This window comes from Elgaria multicarinata, chromosome 1 (assembly GCF_023053635.1).
Source record: "Elgaria multicarinata webbii isolate HBS135686 ecotype San Diego chromosome 1, rElgMul1.1.pri, whole genome shotgun sequence".
In the NCBI taxonomy this organism is placed as follows: Eukaryota; Metazoa; Chordata; class Lepidosauria; order Squamata; family Anguidae; genus Elgaria; species Elgaria multicarinata.
The window spans coordinates 147237716-147254351 of record NC_086171.1 but is presented as its reverse complement, the minus strand read 5'-3'; the positions used below and the strand labels follow the sequence as shown (position 1 = coordinate 147254351).

Below are 16636 nucleotides of genomic sequence, written 5' to 3'. Positions count from 1 at the left end.
TCATGAGAAATTATGACTAAATGCGTCATGCATGAGTCTCAGCAAGCTGTGGGTACATGTGCTTCTCTGCCTTTTCCTCTTCCCATCTAGGCTGGAGAAGGAGTTTTAGGAGTTTGTTTGGGTTAACCACAGTTTGTCATGTTGTCTGGAATGACAAACTGTGGTTAACATTAACTATATTTATTCTCAAGCATAAACTATGTCCATTCTCAAGCAAGTCAACTTCATACCATGGGTTATGAAACTGGCTTGTTGAAACTACTCATAGTTAAATGTTAACCATAATTCCATATCTGGATGACTCAGCAAACTTAGTTAACTAAGTTTAGATGTGAAAGCTTCCAAAGTCCTCCTCTTGGTCATGCAGAAGGAGGAGAGGGAAGGGTGAGCAGACCATGGTTCAGGCACCTTGTGCTAAACCAGGCATGGCTAATCTTTTTGGCCCCAAAATCCACATACTATGCTAGGTGGTGGCACTGGAGCCATGCATATGAGCACATACACATGCACACACACACACACATATATCTCAGCGCTCAAGAGATAATCCCTAATAGCAGAAAGGAAAAGTAGCAGTCTCTGCATCAGGATCACTGGCAGGAAGGGTAGGCATTAACTTTGCCCTACTCCCAGTGATCCTGGTGTGAATTGCAGTTTCCTCATTGCTAATTGCAGTGACAGCAAGATGATTACTGGGAAGGGGGAAATAAAGCTTAAATTTATCCACCTTCCAGCAATTCTTATAGATAACTTTCTTTGCTAATAGCAGCTGACCGGTAGAGAAAAGTGGGCTGAGCACACTGTGGCTCTTCAAACACATTACAAGAAATAATCTGGAATTTCTTATGCTTTATGGCTCCAACATAATATATTGTAACGCGTATCAGCATGGATTTTACACATTGGTTGTGTCTGCACATCCTTCACAACCCATGAGCCCATGCAAAGAGAGAAGTTAAGGGCTGCATGTGCCCCACGGGTTGCCCATGTGTGTACTAAACTATGATTTAGGATGATGTGCAGACACAGCCAATGTGTAAAATTCACGCTGATACAAGTTATATTATGTTGGAGCTGTAAAACATAAGAAATTCCATATTATTCACCCTGATGCATTTATTTATTTATTTATTACATTTTTATACTGCCCAATAGCTGAAGCTCTCTGGGAAGTTTACAATAACATAGCACAAGTCAAAATTTTAAACTTCAAAAGTTTTAAAAAAACATCACCCATATAAAACCAAAATAAGTGATAGTCCAGGGAAAGTCTGTCTGAAAAGATATGATCCATGCTCTCTCTCTCTCTCTCTCTCGCTCTCTCTCTCTCTCTCTCACACACACACACACACACACACACACACACACAACACACTCCTCCAGATTAGCTTTTCTGCAGAGGGAAAAAGACCTCAAAGATTAAAAAAAATTACAGAAGACAAAAAAGTAGCAAATGCAGCGATAGGGATGGTGAGCGGGAGGCTCATAATTCAACAGCATTTTGGCCTCTTTACATTGTGAAACTACAGTAAATGGGCGAAAGGAAAAGGATGTAACGTGTTTTAAGTCTGCAGTGTTTTAATCCCTTTAACATGCCCTATTTTAAACTGCTAGTTTGTAATGAAATGTGCAAGGAATAGCTTTTCATCAATTAAGTGAGTGAGTAATTATGAGGGGGTAAGATTTTCATTATGGAATTATTTAAAAATGCAAATGGTTCAATTGTAAATTTTACACTGCATTGATATTAATGGCTAAATGAATATGTTGTTGAAACATTGTATAACTAGCTATGCTGTGTTCTTTTCTTTTTTGTTTGTATAAATTGTTGGCACAGTTCTATAAAAAGGAAGAAAAGGAACATCTAGGAACTAAAAACCCTTCATATTCCTACTGCCACCTACAATTCCATAACTTGAGAATTGTCTATTGTCTTTCCTCTTTTTGAGGAACTGAAAAACACTGCAAGAGAGTGTTAAATCTAGACCTTGTGAAAACATTGGATTGAATCCAGTTTTAGATATCCTTAGAGTAGAGCCACTGAAATCACACTGTAATATAAACATCTTAGGCATCTGGGCAAAAGGCTGCTTAATTTCAGAAGTAGTCCCAATGACTAATATACGCTACTAGTAAATGCATGGGATTTAAGACATCTCAAAACCTTCCATTTCTGGGGCTATAAAAATGGAGTAATAGTGACCAGGAGGCAGGAGCAAGGAACAAAGCAAAGGTCAGGACTGAAGAATAACCAAAGACAGTGAAACACACCAGAGCTCAGGAAGACCAAGTTGCTCAAGCAAGGCTCAGCTAGCACAGGAAGATCTTTTGTACTCTTTCCTGCTCAAGAGGATCCAATGATCAGCCTGGATACGTGGAGTCCATTTCATTTCAAATGCTAAGGCCTGTGGCTGATGCAAATAAAGGAATGTCTCTCTCTCTCTCAATATAAAAGTGCCATGCTGGATCAGACTGAGGGTCCATCTAGTCTAGCACTCTGTTCACATACTGACCAACCAGCTGTTGATCAGGGACCAACAAAGCAGAACATGGTGCAACAGCACCCTCCCACCCATGTTCCCCAGCAACTGGTGCACACAGGCTTACTGCCTCAGATACTAGAGGTAGCACGTTTCTGAGATCTCTCTGGAGAATGCTGAAACTATGCAGAACAAGAAGGCTAGCATGGCCTCATTCTTGCATATTGCAAGGCAATGGAGTAGCCTCTCAAAAACATACTCTAGGAGCCAATGACCCACCATGAGGGAACGCTTTCCACATTCACTCATTTGCTGAATATCTATGATGGAATTATAGTGTGAGTTAAAGGATTCCAGGACACATTCTAGGGAGTGCACTCACTTTACATGGACATTGGCTAGGTCTATGTTTAAGAACCAAACTAGACATTCTTGTGATATGCGGCATTCTAAGCCACATGGTTGGGGGAGAGCTAAATTGGCTCCAATCACACTGAGGGTGTGAGGATATAAGCCTTCCCACATGCAGCATTTCCTTAAGGAACCTCCTGCCATGTATAAAAAGGAAAGGAAAATCTTGATACATAATTGGAAATGACATATTAAGAGAACATCTCATTTGACATCAAGAGTACCCTACAACAGTGATGGGCAGAAAATAGATCTCCAGATCTTTTGGACTTCAACTCCCAAAAATCCCTGCCAGCACGGCCAATAGTCAGGACTATTGGAAGTTGAAGTCCAAAACATCAGGAGATTTACTTTTTGCCCATCCCTGCCCTAGAACATGTCACACATTCTCCTGCATTTAAATATTGCAGTGGGAAATTGGCCCTGGTGGGTATACTTGCCTTTCAGGGAACCTTATCTCTATTTCTGATCTTCTTGCTGAGGAACTCTTAATAAGCTTTCAAAGAACTCAAATGTTTTCCAAAATACTGTTCCAAAAGTCTGGCTTCAGAAGTCCAACAAACTCTGGATTCATGGATGGATGGATGTAAAAGGCTACTTACAGTAGTTCAAGTTTTTGATGCATTCTTAAGACCAGCTTTATCCTGTGAGGCTGGAAAACAGAAGCCTATTGCTAAATAATGTTCTGTTCCCATGAAACCCACAGTGACAGCATGAATAAAAACAGTCTTTGAAAAATTCTCCCATGAATAAGCTCTGTGTCCAGCATGTACCCTTCTGGCTTTTCCAGCACCTGCCTTTCCATTTTTTTTCTTGTATAGGCACAATCACCTTCTTTTCCTCATTCTTTCAGAATATAGTACAATTTTAACCAAAACAAAGACCAAAAAACCCATAACAAGCACCAAGGGATAAAATTATAAGGATAAAGAGTCAAAGATCATCCTGGATATTATCATCTGTAAAAGAGAAAAAGTCTTGAGAAGTACTTTTCATCTGTAGGAAACTGAAGCCACAAAAGATCCCCAGATGAGCAAACATAATACAAATCTGCCAAACCAAGAGATCAAAATGATAAAGGCAGATTATACAGGTCTCCATGAAAACAGAAGGAATGCAGCAGTTATATTGGCTTTTATGGGCTGGAAGTTTCCTTGTAACCATGTCTTACCCAGCTGGCAGATATCTCTTGGAGAAAGAAAGCACTACATAACAAATGTTATACTGTTAATGGAAAAAAATACTTCCTTAGCTCTTCAATGACTGCACTAAACAACGTTGAAACCTCCACCAAAAACAAGCTAAGCACAATGTAAATAATACCGAATGCAATTGTGAACTCTAAATTGTGTATGGCCGAAAAAGCAAATACCCTGCTACGTTTTTGTGGATAACTCCTTTATTTCAAAAGGTTACAGTACCTGAAATCCTTGGCTTATAGTTTCTCCTTACCATTATGTTGCTAGGCTTAGTACCAATGCACTAGCAATGTCAGACTTTTGTATCATTGAGTCACATGCATGGATAGAAAAGGTACATACTCTGTTCAACTGTGTTTATGGTTTTATTGTATTGTATTGTATATGTATATGTGTGTTATTTTAGTGTGTGTTTTTAATGTTATGTTTTATTTAAGTTGTTAGCTACCCGGGCTCCGGGTTATCAGTCTATCCAGTTCCAGGACTCATGTTCCACATTTGCTTCTGGAAATACAAACACAAAAAGTTAGAAGCAGTATCCGTCTCCCACTTCAACCACTGCTTCCATACTTTGATATCCATTTCATTGGTTCCAGACAACAGGGAGGGAGCACTTCACAACTGCATATCAACTGCCCAAATAGCTTCCATCACAATGGTCACTGCAGTAACTTGGACTGCCTCCTCTATCAAATAACAGGTATTCACCTCAAAGCAGGCTCCTATGACAACTGGATAATTCTCACTTGCTGTTGCTACTCTTGTCAAAGAAGCCTTTGCTTCACCTTAGGCAGACAAGCTTCACAAAAACATCACCTTAAGTCTATTTGGGACAATTTGAGCTGTAGTAATGTGTGTGTGTGTGCATGCGCATGAGTGTGCTTTGTAACATGTAATTTGAATAAAAACAAATACGAAAAAGTTACTTGACCAGGTTTTTGTGGGTTTACTTGGATCCTGGGATACAAACATCTGGAGCAAAAGGCAGGAAAGCATTATAGTCAAGAACATAACTGTACCACTTTGCAAAAAGGGAAGGTTACGCATTCTTGGCCTGATTACTTAGATCTTGGTCAAGTACCACCACTGGACACAGTTTGTGACTTTGCCTCTGCTAGCTAAAACTCACACAATGACCCTGTTCAGATGACATGCTAAGCCATGGTAGTTAAGCATTTTGAGCTGAACCTTGTGGCTTAGCGTGTCGTGTGAACCATTCCTAACCATGGTGGCTACATAACCACGGTTTAAACATGTTCACTAACCATTTGCTGAAAAAGAGTGGCCTAACCATGGCTTAGTGTGTCTGAACAGGCCCATTTTCTGAATCCAGTTAGTTACTGCTGATAACTTTCGCCTACTGAAAGTGGAGGAAGGAACTAGAGGATCAACTATCCTTGACTTGATACTGACCAAAAGGGATGACTTCGTGGATAAAGTGACAGTTATCATGTCATACTTGAGTTCTTGATTTTAAAGCAAGCAAAAGCTGACTGTAGCCATACACGTACTCTGGATTTTAGGAAAGCTGATTTTAATAAACTCAGAACTATGATAAGTTAAGGTCATTACTCAAAAGTGTTTTCATGCTGGGTGTAGCACAGAGGTTTTCTTTCTCTTCTTTTTTGCAAAGATCTGGAGATCTCAAAAGCTTGGGTATTTTTGGTGATCTTCTGGATGGTCCAATAAAGTTATTACACCAATATATGGTGTACCCAGTGTGGGTTGTTGTTGAACTGCGGGGTTTTGTGTTGTCTAAAAGCAGTGAGTTTTCCACAGGGTTGTTCATTAACTCTGCAGTGTGGCTTGTTAACCACCCTGAACAACCTAACAACAAGCCATGGGTTCTCAAGGCGGCTTGTTTGAGAAAAAAAAATTGCTCTGCATGGTTAACAAGCCAAACTGCATTCAGACAACATGTTAACCCACCACGTGGAAAACGCACTGCATTCCGATGATACAATAAGCCATGGTGGGTTAACATGTTGTATGAACCATGGAGTCAATATGGCTCCCCTACTATGTCCCCCACTATCTTCATACTATTTGATGAACAAAGTAGAAACAAATCTGAAGCAAGGAAGAACTGCAAAGGCAAGAGCAATTTTATGCTTAGTTTCACTACAGCATATGTAAATAAAAAAGGGTAACTTGAAGACCAAAGGGGTAAATGCTTTTCCATAAATAAATTCCTCTTTAGTATAAAATGAGACGGATGCAGGAAAGCTTCTAGTTTAGTCTCCTCACTGACATATTAGCTTTCTACATACAGGTCCCTTCCCCAGGGAACAATCAATCATGCAATCCTCCATCAGCAAACAGAAGTAACTTAGCTTTTAGCTAAAGCCTCTTTCCTTAGCTGAAACACCATTCTCACTTTTGATGATAAGCACATAAATCAGTGGTAGACCACATGCTTTGCATACTTTTTAAGGTTGTTCCATCTCTCCTCTCTCTCTCTCTCTCTCCCCCCCTCCCTCAGAGCAATATTTTCGATTGCTCTGGACAGATGCCAAATTCAGCAACTATTGCCTGCTACGTGTACTAGTAAAATTAATGCAGGTACATAAGATGCTATAGAGTTTTTTTCCTATTATTTCTATTTTTGCTGCAGGACTTCAGGCTACATTTGCATAAAGTAATTTCTACTGTTCACTATTTGTATTCTGTATGTTTAATAAGGGGGAAAGTTGATAGGAAAAATATTCCGCTTATATCCCTGGAACTCATTATACCCACACAAAATGTCCTTAGGCTTGCCTTTTACACCAGCTTTTTCTTCTGCCACTTTAATTTGAATTTTCACTAGTTAAAATCACAATTGGTTAGCCAATGTTACATTTTGCTTCTTCTTTTTTTAATATATATATATATATATATATATATATATAATTCAAATCTGCAATTTCAAAATTAACCTCTTTAAGGAAGTTGATGAGGTGGAATAATATTAGGTGGCTAAAGCGATTATATTTTGCTGGAAACCCTGTTAATTCAGTTAAAGAAACAAATAAAGAAGCTTCATAGGAAAGAATGAAGTGCTTATTATTGATTTGCAGAAATGCAAGTTAATTCATTTGTTTATATGAGGTTATACACACTGAAAAAACATCTTAGGAAACAGATCTGCTCTTATATCTGCTGTCAAAGAAAGACAGCGCAGAGAAACTAGATGCACGTAATACGATCTATCATTCTGTGATGACAAGGAAGTAAGTGGATTAATTTTATATAAACAAGAAAGGTCATGACAGATTCTGCATCCACCCATTATGATTTTTTCTTAACCACTTGCTTAAACACCTGGTTGATCTGTCTGGACTGTCCCAAACGAGAAACCCTAAACACAGGTTATCACCTGAAGCGGAGACACACCGCTACCTGCCCACTTGCCTGCTCGCTTGCTCACCTCTGTTGATGCATGCCTCAGCAGCCTTGTGGGTGTACGCGTGCTGCCTCCCCATCATGCCACCCATAAGGTGTTTCCACCTTCAGGAATCATATGGCACCTGTGCATCGGGCAAGCTATTGCAAGACATCCCGGAACTGTATGGCTGAGCAAACAGTTGAACCAAGGATTCTAAATTCAGTACTAATATTTGCAGTCGCTCACACAAACAGCTGCCCTTCAGATAAATACGGTGCTTTCAAATGGTCTAGTGTAGATGTGCACGCTGGATCACAATGGAAAAATTACCCACACCTGATAACAATATTGTTGTCCCTTTTTATCAAGTGGCAAGTCCTTCCATATGTGACAAAGTCCTACCTGATGGAGTGGTATTTGTAAAGTTTAAACTAAGGCCAATCTTCAAACCAATTGTTCCATAGCGGCTCTAACGACACATTATAACTAATCCAAAGTACCTCGTTTGAAGACTATGTCCAAAGAAAAAACAGTATACTAGGACTACGGGCTAGGAATAGTAGAAGGAAAGGATCTACATAGATAAAATACTTGCAGAAACAAGCACATGATAAATGTACAGGAAAATATGCATAGATTGAGGTGCTCAGTATGCAAGAATGTAAGAAAAGCCATGCTGAATTAGACCAAAGGTCTAGCTAGTCCAGCTTCTACAACTTCTCAGACTTTGAATAGAAATCTGAAAAACCACACTGAAGTTCAGCAATAATGGCTTACTCAAGGCCAACCTAGGAGCTGACTGAGATGGAATCTGAGCCTGTATCCCAGTGTTTCTGCTTGATACAGTTCTCCTGCACAGCACTTAACGTAAACATGTGCTACGAGTGTCAAGGTGGGAAGAAAAACCCTGCCAAGAGACTACCAAGCATTGACATCAAAGTGTAATTGATGCCAATGTTCAGGTAACTCAGGGCTCAGCCTTTTTATAGTGCAGGCCAATCTCCTTTACAGGATGAGATGCATCGCTGGCTGGTGGAGGTCAAATTAAATCCTTGTGGACCTTACAGTGAACTGTGCAGTCTAAACATAGCTGCTTCAGGCCAGAGAGACTTACAGGCAGGGAATTCTGGGGAAGGAAACTGCTTAGTTAATTCAGTCCCATCCTATGGGGGATTTGTGTTACATTAATAAGGCAATTCGGGCTGAGCAGGAGACAGACAAACAGAGACCAAACACTAGCACATAATAAATATGTTAATGTCACTACCAAGATGACAACTTTGGAAGTCTGTATGGCTGCTCAAAGGGTTTTTTGTAAGAAGGTAGTGTGTATCTTTCCTAATTGGGCAGCTATGCAGAATTGGCTGGTAGGCTTAAGAAATAAGAGGGAAGGAGATGGGTAATTGTATATTCCTCTCCACATTGCAACACTGACAAAGTCAAACAAACCACAATCCCTCTTTGCCATCATTCACCCTGGGGAATACACTTGTGTGGTTGGTGTATGACTTGAAATTCAATGCATGGACTTCGATTAGCCTAGACAAGTGGCAACACACACACACACACACACACACACACACACACACACACACAGAGAGAGAGAGAGAGAGAGAGAGAGAGAGAGAGAGAGAGAGAGAGAGAGAGAGAGAGAGAATAATGCAAAGGATTGGAGAGAGAGGGCATGCCTTTCACTGTTCTGGGTATTTTTAACAGAAGAGTGGCTTATAAATTAAGTAAATATAATAAAAAATAAGTGGGCAACCGCAAATCCTTCTAAACATATTAAAGACGATTCACTCTGTTCTTATTAGACAACGGTCCCAGAAGAATCCATAAAGCCACCTCGCAAGCACAATGCCTTCCTCAGAGGGTTCAGCAGGGCTGTTTGCAATAGCTTAAAGAGACAAGCAATCAGCATATGGGAGGAAAGCATTAACATATCTTACGCAGTGCTTGCATTGCCGCCACCTCTTCAGACCTCTATGCTGCACATCCACAGGCATGTCAGCATCTGCATATAAGCTGAACATGTGTCCTGCTCATCTCACCCATTCCTGCTTTTTCCATCGAGCTGTGTAGCTGGGTCTAGTAACGAATCATGCAGAATGCTTTCCTCTTCTGATCGTGGCAAAACCACCACCCACCTTTTCTTGTGGCTAGCTCCTGGCAGGATCCCCCTTCCATATCTTAGGTCAATCTCTCCCTCTCTCTACCAAATGACATAACAAGGCAGTGGCGTTCTAACTGATGTGCCCCCACCCTCATTTTAGAATTCTTCCATTTTGTTTCAATCTTGCATGCTTAAAAACTTCTACATATTCATTTCAATGCAGTGACACCAGGCAGGGACAATTATTGCTATTATGATAAAACCTTTTGGTCCATTGTGGAGCATGTTTCCCCCAGTTCTTATTCTTTTCCATATATAAAAAGTGTGCGCAGTTTCATTTAAGCCCTGAAGCAAAGCTGAGCTACCCCAATAAATATTTTTACTATGTCCACATTGTTTAGTATCAATTTATAGAATTGTTCTCTCAAACAAGATAAGACTGATCTTATTAAAACACTCAGACTCACTCTCTCCTCCACTGCTTAATATTTAAGTTCAATTTTCCTTGGGTTAAATCCCTATCTAGTCAGCATGTTTAATAACTCCCCACTATTCCAGATCAATGGGAAATGGATGATCTGTCCCATAGGATGTGAATAACAACATAGTAAAAGGTACTGAAGCAAACCTGAGTGTTTCCTGACACAATAATGTCACATTTGCAAATGAGTCTATCCTGCTGGGGAAATTTGCCGCATTTGTGTCAGTTGCTGCCTGCAAGCATTTTCTTTACTTCTGTTGAAGCCCCCAGCTTGCTTGATTTCTGCTAACCAATGCAAGCACAGCTCTTAAAGTGCTATGCCATCCTTGAGAGCTATTTGTTATAATGCAATGCGAGAAAGATCTAGTACAGTAGTTTCAATAGGACAACATGCAACCTGGAAAAAAAAAGTCTTGCTCTCCAAGTAACACACAAAAGCTAATGAGGCCTGTAGAAAAATCCCCACTGATCATGGTGGATTCATGCTCTAATTAGGAACTTGTACAACATTTTACAGCTTTACTTTTACATAAAAGGGAGCAATCAGTGAAAACAGTGATTCGAAAATGGTGGGTTTGGATTTAACTATGGGTTGTGGAAGACTTTGGCATCAGTTGTCCTAAGTTTGTATAGTTTCCGGGGAAACAACATGAAGTCAGGGGAGATTTAAATTCCAAATCAGTCTTTTGACAGGAGAATTGCCAGGTCTGAAGAGTTGCTGTATGGTTGTGGGGTATTTGGTTTTTTTGGTTTTGTTTTGCATAAATTTTCTTACTGTCATTCAATTTCCATTCCACTGAATGATCTCCAGATTTGAGCTACGTACACGCCCTCTCTGTCATTTGCCCCAAAGTAGTTGCCTTCTGTTCCACTTGATATGTTCTTGACTCCCTTCGGTAAAATTACCTCTCTTTATTGCTTAGGATGAACCTTGCAAGTTTCTAGAGGTAAATTTATAACGTAGTACAAATAAGAGGTAAGCTGAAATCTGTGTACAATGTGTGGAAGAGGCAATGGGCAGGTCAGCTTATTTGTCCTCAAAATGATCTGATTCAGGGTAGTGGTCTCTGCATTCTTCATACAGTGCAAAATTAAACTATGGAAATCACTACCCCAAGATGTATTGATGGCCACCATTTTGGATGGCTTTAAAAGGGAGTTGGAAAAATTGCTGGAGGAAAAGACTATTAAAGGCTACTAGTTGTGATGGCTTATGTGCTACCTCCAGTATCAGAGGCAGTAAGCCCGTAATACTGGTTGCCGGGGAATATGGGTATGCTGCTGCTGCACCATTTCCAGAGTGCTGGAGTAGATGGGCCCTTGGTCTGATCCAGCATGGCTCTTCTTATGTTCTTACGTTTGTGTGTGTGTGTATGTATAAGAGAGAGAGAGAGAGAGAGAGAGAGAGAGAGAGAGAGAGAGAGAGAGAGAGAGAAAATGAGTGAATGAATGAATGGGTTGGATCCAAAGTGGTCATTCTGCCAGCAGAAAGGATATTGCTGAAGGAAAGGGACTTCCCTGGGGGAGGAGAGGACAAGGACGTCTTGTTCCACCAACTACAAAACTATATTCCAGAACCACTTAGCATGAGTACTCACTGCAGGTTGCTTCAGATTCATCAGACCCATCTGGGCATTCCTCTTCCCCATCACACTTCCATCTGGATGGAATGCAGTGGCCATTGTTGCAGGTAAAATCAGTTTCTGCACAGGTCTTCTTGGCTGAAAGATAGAAGATATAAAAAAGACAGTTCAGTTCCTTTCTTTTTAGATTGATTTCCAATTAATTCAAAGCACTTCCTACACGGGAAAAACTAATTTCACATTCTAGTGTCTTAAGCGTATATCTATGCTTCACTGGCTGGCTTTATGCCCCTCCTGTCCTCTTCAGTCCAACTGCCTTGCGAGCAGCAGAAGTAGCAAGCTAGGCAAACCATCACCACTGCTTCACCAACTGGGATTGGGCCCTTCCCACAAATAGCAGACTAATTAGAGAGCAAGTACACCCTTTTGAGGGTGAATGGTTTATACAAAGAAACTGAGGAACTTTAAAGTGAAGGTGCTGAGAGGTTTGTGATAAAAGACAATTCCCGGGATTTAAACACTTTAATATAGTTTAAGTCTGTAGTGCCAACATGTAAACAACAGCTAAGGATGGAGATTAAAACTCTCCATCCTGTGAGACAAGAGTTGGTGACATGTCATCCAAAAGCCTACCCTCTGGAGACATGAAAAGTAACATTAAAAAACAGAAAGAGGTGCAAATATTAACTAAAGCATGCAGAAACAAGCTCACACAACAAACCTGCCCACTTGGTAAAATATTACTTTTGTTTTTCTAAAATCAAATGACAAGCTGTAGAGGGAAGCTATGTCAACAGAGAGGAAGATATGCAGGTGCATATCTAGCACAGATATGCTCTGTGCTAGACTATTAATTTTCTGATTCATAAAACATGCAGTTTCCTTGCCATGACATCCCAGAAAGAAATGCTGTAAAGCCTCATCAAACAGAAGTATAATCTACCCAGACAAGTATTCCGCTAGGAACACAGTGTATTTATTTCTCTTGCATAAAATAAATGAATTATGAGTTGTCAATAGCAGATCTTTACCTTGGTGTCACAGGTAACAGCTACGTGTTAATGTGGAAGAACTAGCTAAGGGCTCATCGATACGATGGCCTGTCACAGATTCACTTTCTTGTTCTTAGGAATTCTAGTTGACATCCATTGATGTTATTGACTGATCTGCTCTCAAGTCACAACAAAGTTTTGCAGGCAGGGATATCATGGACTCTCTGGCTGCTGTTGGCTTACCTGTTTTAACAGAGAAGCTAGGCAGCCGAGAACTTATGACTTCTAAGGAATTCTTACAATCTGAATTCCAGTGTCCATTGATAATGTTAAATTAAACCATTTTGTCCTTTTACACCATGAGTTTTCAAATGACACCGTGGTGCAGACTGATTAAAGTGTATAAGAGTCTTGGAATTGTACTTGCTGTTTAGGTTTGTGCTGGCACTGGCTTTAAAACTGCCCAGCAATTTGAGCCATCTGCATTTTAGGTATTCAATTAACATTGTTTTAAAGACATCCGTCTTGAGGAGGCAACCAACCATGGAATAGCAAGTCTGTTTTGAAGATATCTCCAGGCACCCATGATACTACAATATAAATTTGTCAGCTATGTTAGATAATGGAAAATCTTAGTACAAGGGGGAGAAACAGAAAAAAGAAGTAGTAGTTTTCTCCCTCATGAGCATGTGAAACAGAAGCTGTATCACAAGCTGTATCTTCATTTCAGATTTAAGGATACATTTTATGAATATAGGAAGTTGCCCTATACTGGGCCAGACCATTCTCCATCTAGCCCAGTATTGTCAACACTTACTGGCAGCAACTCTCCAAGGATTAAGACAGGAGTCTTTCCCAGACCAATTTGGAATCGAACCTGGGACCTTCTGTATGCAAAGCAGGTACTCTGCTAGTGAGCTACAGCCCCTCTGCCAAACATTTTGTTTAACGCTTACTGAAAAGTCGTTGAATAATTCTAGCTTTCGGATTGTTCACTTACGCTCTGTCTTCTAACTGTCACCATGCTCAGGCCTAGAATTTCTCCTTTGGGATCAAAGGCATCTCTATAGTAAAGTATTCTAGTCTAACAGCATTCTGAAAATATAGGGCCAGTAATTTTTCACATTTTGTTTGATCTGTTTTAGCTTTCAGCAATTATCTTCCTATTTGAATATTCAAACCAAGGGGATCCCATGTGTCTGCTCCTAGCCTGCCACTACCTCAGCCATTTATTCATCTTGGTATGACAGAGCCATTTCCGCACTGATCAACTAACATTGCCCAGGCTGGTGTCTTTGAGGCAAGGGGCTGCTGCCAGCATCAGGGTCCGTCAACATGCTTGAATGATGGAGATATGCAGCTACTTCAACCACACAAACCTGCTGGCAGCAGATGGTGTCACTGATTGCTTTGTTCCCGCGACACTGTTCTTTGGAAGCACAATTAATTTATTATCGGGAATCACAAAGGGAAGAAGAAATACATTGTTGACAATAAACCACAGGGTGGCATTTGGAAGGTGTTAATATGCTTGGTGTGCATCCTCACAATCAGACGGTCTAAAACATCTTTCTGTCACTGCAGTGTCATCTGTGCTAACCCAACATCTGCAGATTAAATTACAGGGACAAATGTTGCTCCTCACTAAACCTACCCATGAGATCTGGTATTCTGTGCCAGATTAATAGGGGGAAAGAAATCCGTACGGTCTTTCATCTCAAATGAAATATCTTAAGAGAACACTACTGAGAGACATAAAACTCCAGGGCTGTATTAATTCCAATAGAGTTCAGGGATCTTGAAATGTGAATACCTCCACCCCCATGTGAAAATCCCTCTCTTAATTAAAACAAATATATTTAAACAAATGCTGCTGAATATGATTAACCTTGAAGGATGTCATGCAGGCGATTTTATTTGCCCACTATCCGTAAATACAATGCTCCTCTAGGCCCATAGCAAAACAATACTCACGGGGCATTCCTTCTTTATGATTTTTTACTGTTTTTAATTTCTATGTCATTTTCAAGTGAAGTGTTTTATCACAATTTTCTCATTCATTCTCACAATAAACCTGTGAAGTAGGTGAATGAGACCGCCCATTTTATAGATAGGAACTGAGATTGAGGAAGAATACCTTCCTTGCTTGCCCTAGGGTTCTGCCAGCTCCTCCAAATTTTCAGCCAACCCTCAAGAGAACATAATGTAGCAGGTATGAAACATTCCAGTTTCTCCCTGCTGAACTGCACCACAAGAGAAGGAAGGGAAATCTCCAAAGTTCTACATGGACTCCAGAAATCCTGTTGGCCACCTCTGCCTCTCAAAGGTGTTTTCAAAAAGCAGTTATTCATGTCCACATCTGAGGTGTACAGATTATATGGTACTGTGTATCCGGATCAAAATCTTGAATGGGAGAAAAGTATAAAACCCAGATTTTTTTTTTTTTAAAAAAAGCATTTAAAAAGAAAAATGGGCTAAGAGAAACTGCATGCGTGTGAGCATGAGGAATCTAGAAAATACCTTATTCAGGGGAAATTTAAAGTAGTGGTGCCTACCATTCATGACCCCATTGAAACACAATCTGAATGTAAAGTAAACAACAAACAAGAAAGACAGTGTGGAATTGTCTTGCTGGCCACACTCCAGATGGAAAGACAAATTTATCAAGCTAAAATGTGGGAAAGACACCCAGGTGAGCTCCTGTGGTACGTGGAATCTAAGGGGAAGTAATAAACATCATAGACAGGTTTTTAATCAAAAGGAGAAATCTCATTCTACAGTGTTTTTTCTGTTTCTCTTCTCTCATAAGAAAAAAGGAAGCTTAATTTAACCCCCTACAACTATAAAAATTCATGGCAATGTTTCAATACTGAGCCTTATTTTGTTGGGTAGGTATGGCCTGAAATGTTTCTGAAATATTTCTATATTTTACTTATTACTAAAGAAGGGGGTAAAGCTTTGTGGGACATCCCAAAGCAATTTTTCAGCAGCTCAACCATGCAATTCCCATTCAGTTTTTCCCCATGTACAGAACGTACTTAATGCTGCTGTGTCTGATTCTAACACTCAACAACACAACAGATGACATCAGAACATATTAATCCTCTGTAACTGCAAACTTGCCTGAGCTTTGTGGAAATCAACACAGCCAGGAAAGAATCAGAGAGAATCCATTTAATCTGGATTGCTGCTCTACACATGATTGTAATAGAGAGGACATAATAGCACGTTTAGGTGGGCTTTGCAAAGCAAAGAGCTGCTGATTTGATCGATATTTGATGTAGTAGTAAGGGAGACCACAAAGAGGAAGCCTTTGAACTGAATTATTTCGTCTGATTTTTGCAGTAAGAGGGTGGGAATTATATATCAGCCTTTCTCAACTTTATGTCCCTATATGTTTATAACTCCCATAATCTCTGACCATTGGACATGCTGGTTGTGAATAATAGGAATTATAGTCTAACAACATCTTAAGATCCACAGATGGAAAAGGCCAATTTAAAAGGTTACACTTCTGTACATGCTAACCTGGGAATAAGTCTCATCAAACGTATTGGGACTTACTTCTGAGAATATATGCATAGGATTCCACTGTAACATAGCTATTTTTAAAAAAAAAATTAAGATAATGTTCCTTTTTATGTTTATATATTTTTATGTATCAGTTGATCATTTATGGTTCATGATAAGCTCTTTCATCACTATCAATTTAAACGCTTAAAACATCAGGAATATACAATAGTTATTGAAACATATCAGGATGTTTGGCAAAACATCACTGACTGTCCAATCCCATGTTCTCTCAGAATTCAGTCCCACTGAATTCCATGGGACTTACTCTCAAGTAAAGACTGCAGCCTGAAATTATTTAGGACAGCCGCAATAAAGCCTGTTGTTGCTTCTGCTGTTACTACTACTACTACCTGTTCACCCAGACACTTTGGTTGATTTTGTACCTCTAAAATATGGCCGTGGGAATTTCCAAAGGAAATATATATGCAAATGTTCAC

General features: G+C 39.9%; 1 protein-coding gene across 1 annotated transcript in view; it reads right to left on the bottom strand.

The window, feature by feature from the left end:
• LRP8 (LDL receptor related protein 8) overlaps positions 1-16636 on the bottom strand; it is a 208563-nt gene that overhangs the window by 67293 nt on the left and 124634 nt on the right. The window contains exon 3 of the mRNA XM_063138773.1: positions 11650-11772. Coding sequence (XP_062994843.1) covers positions 11650-11772 — 123 coding nt within the window. The remainder of the gene's footprint in view (positions 1-11649; positions 11773-16636) is intronic.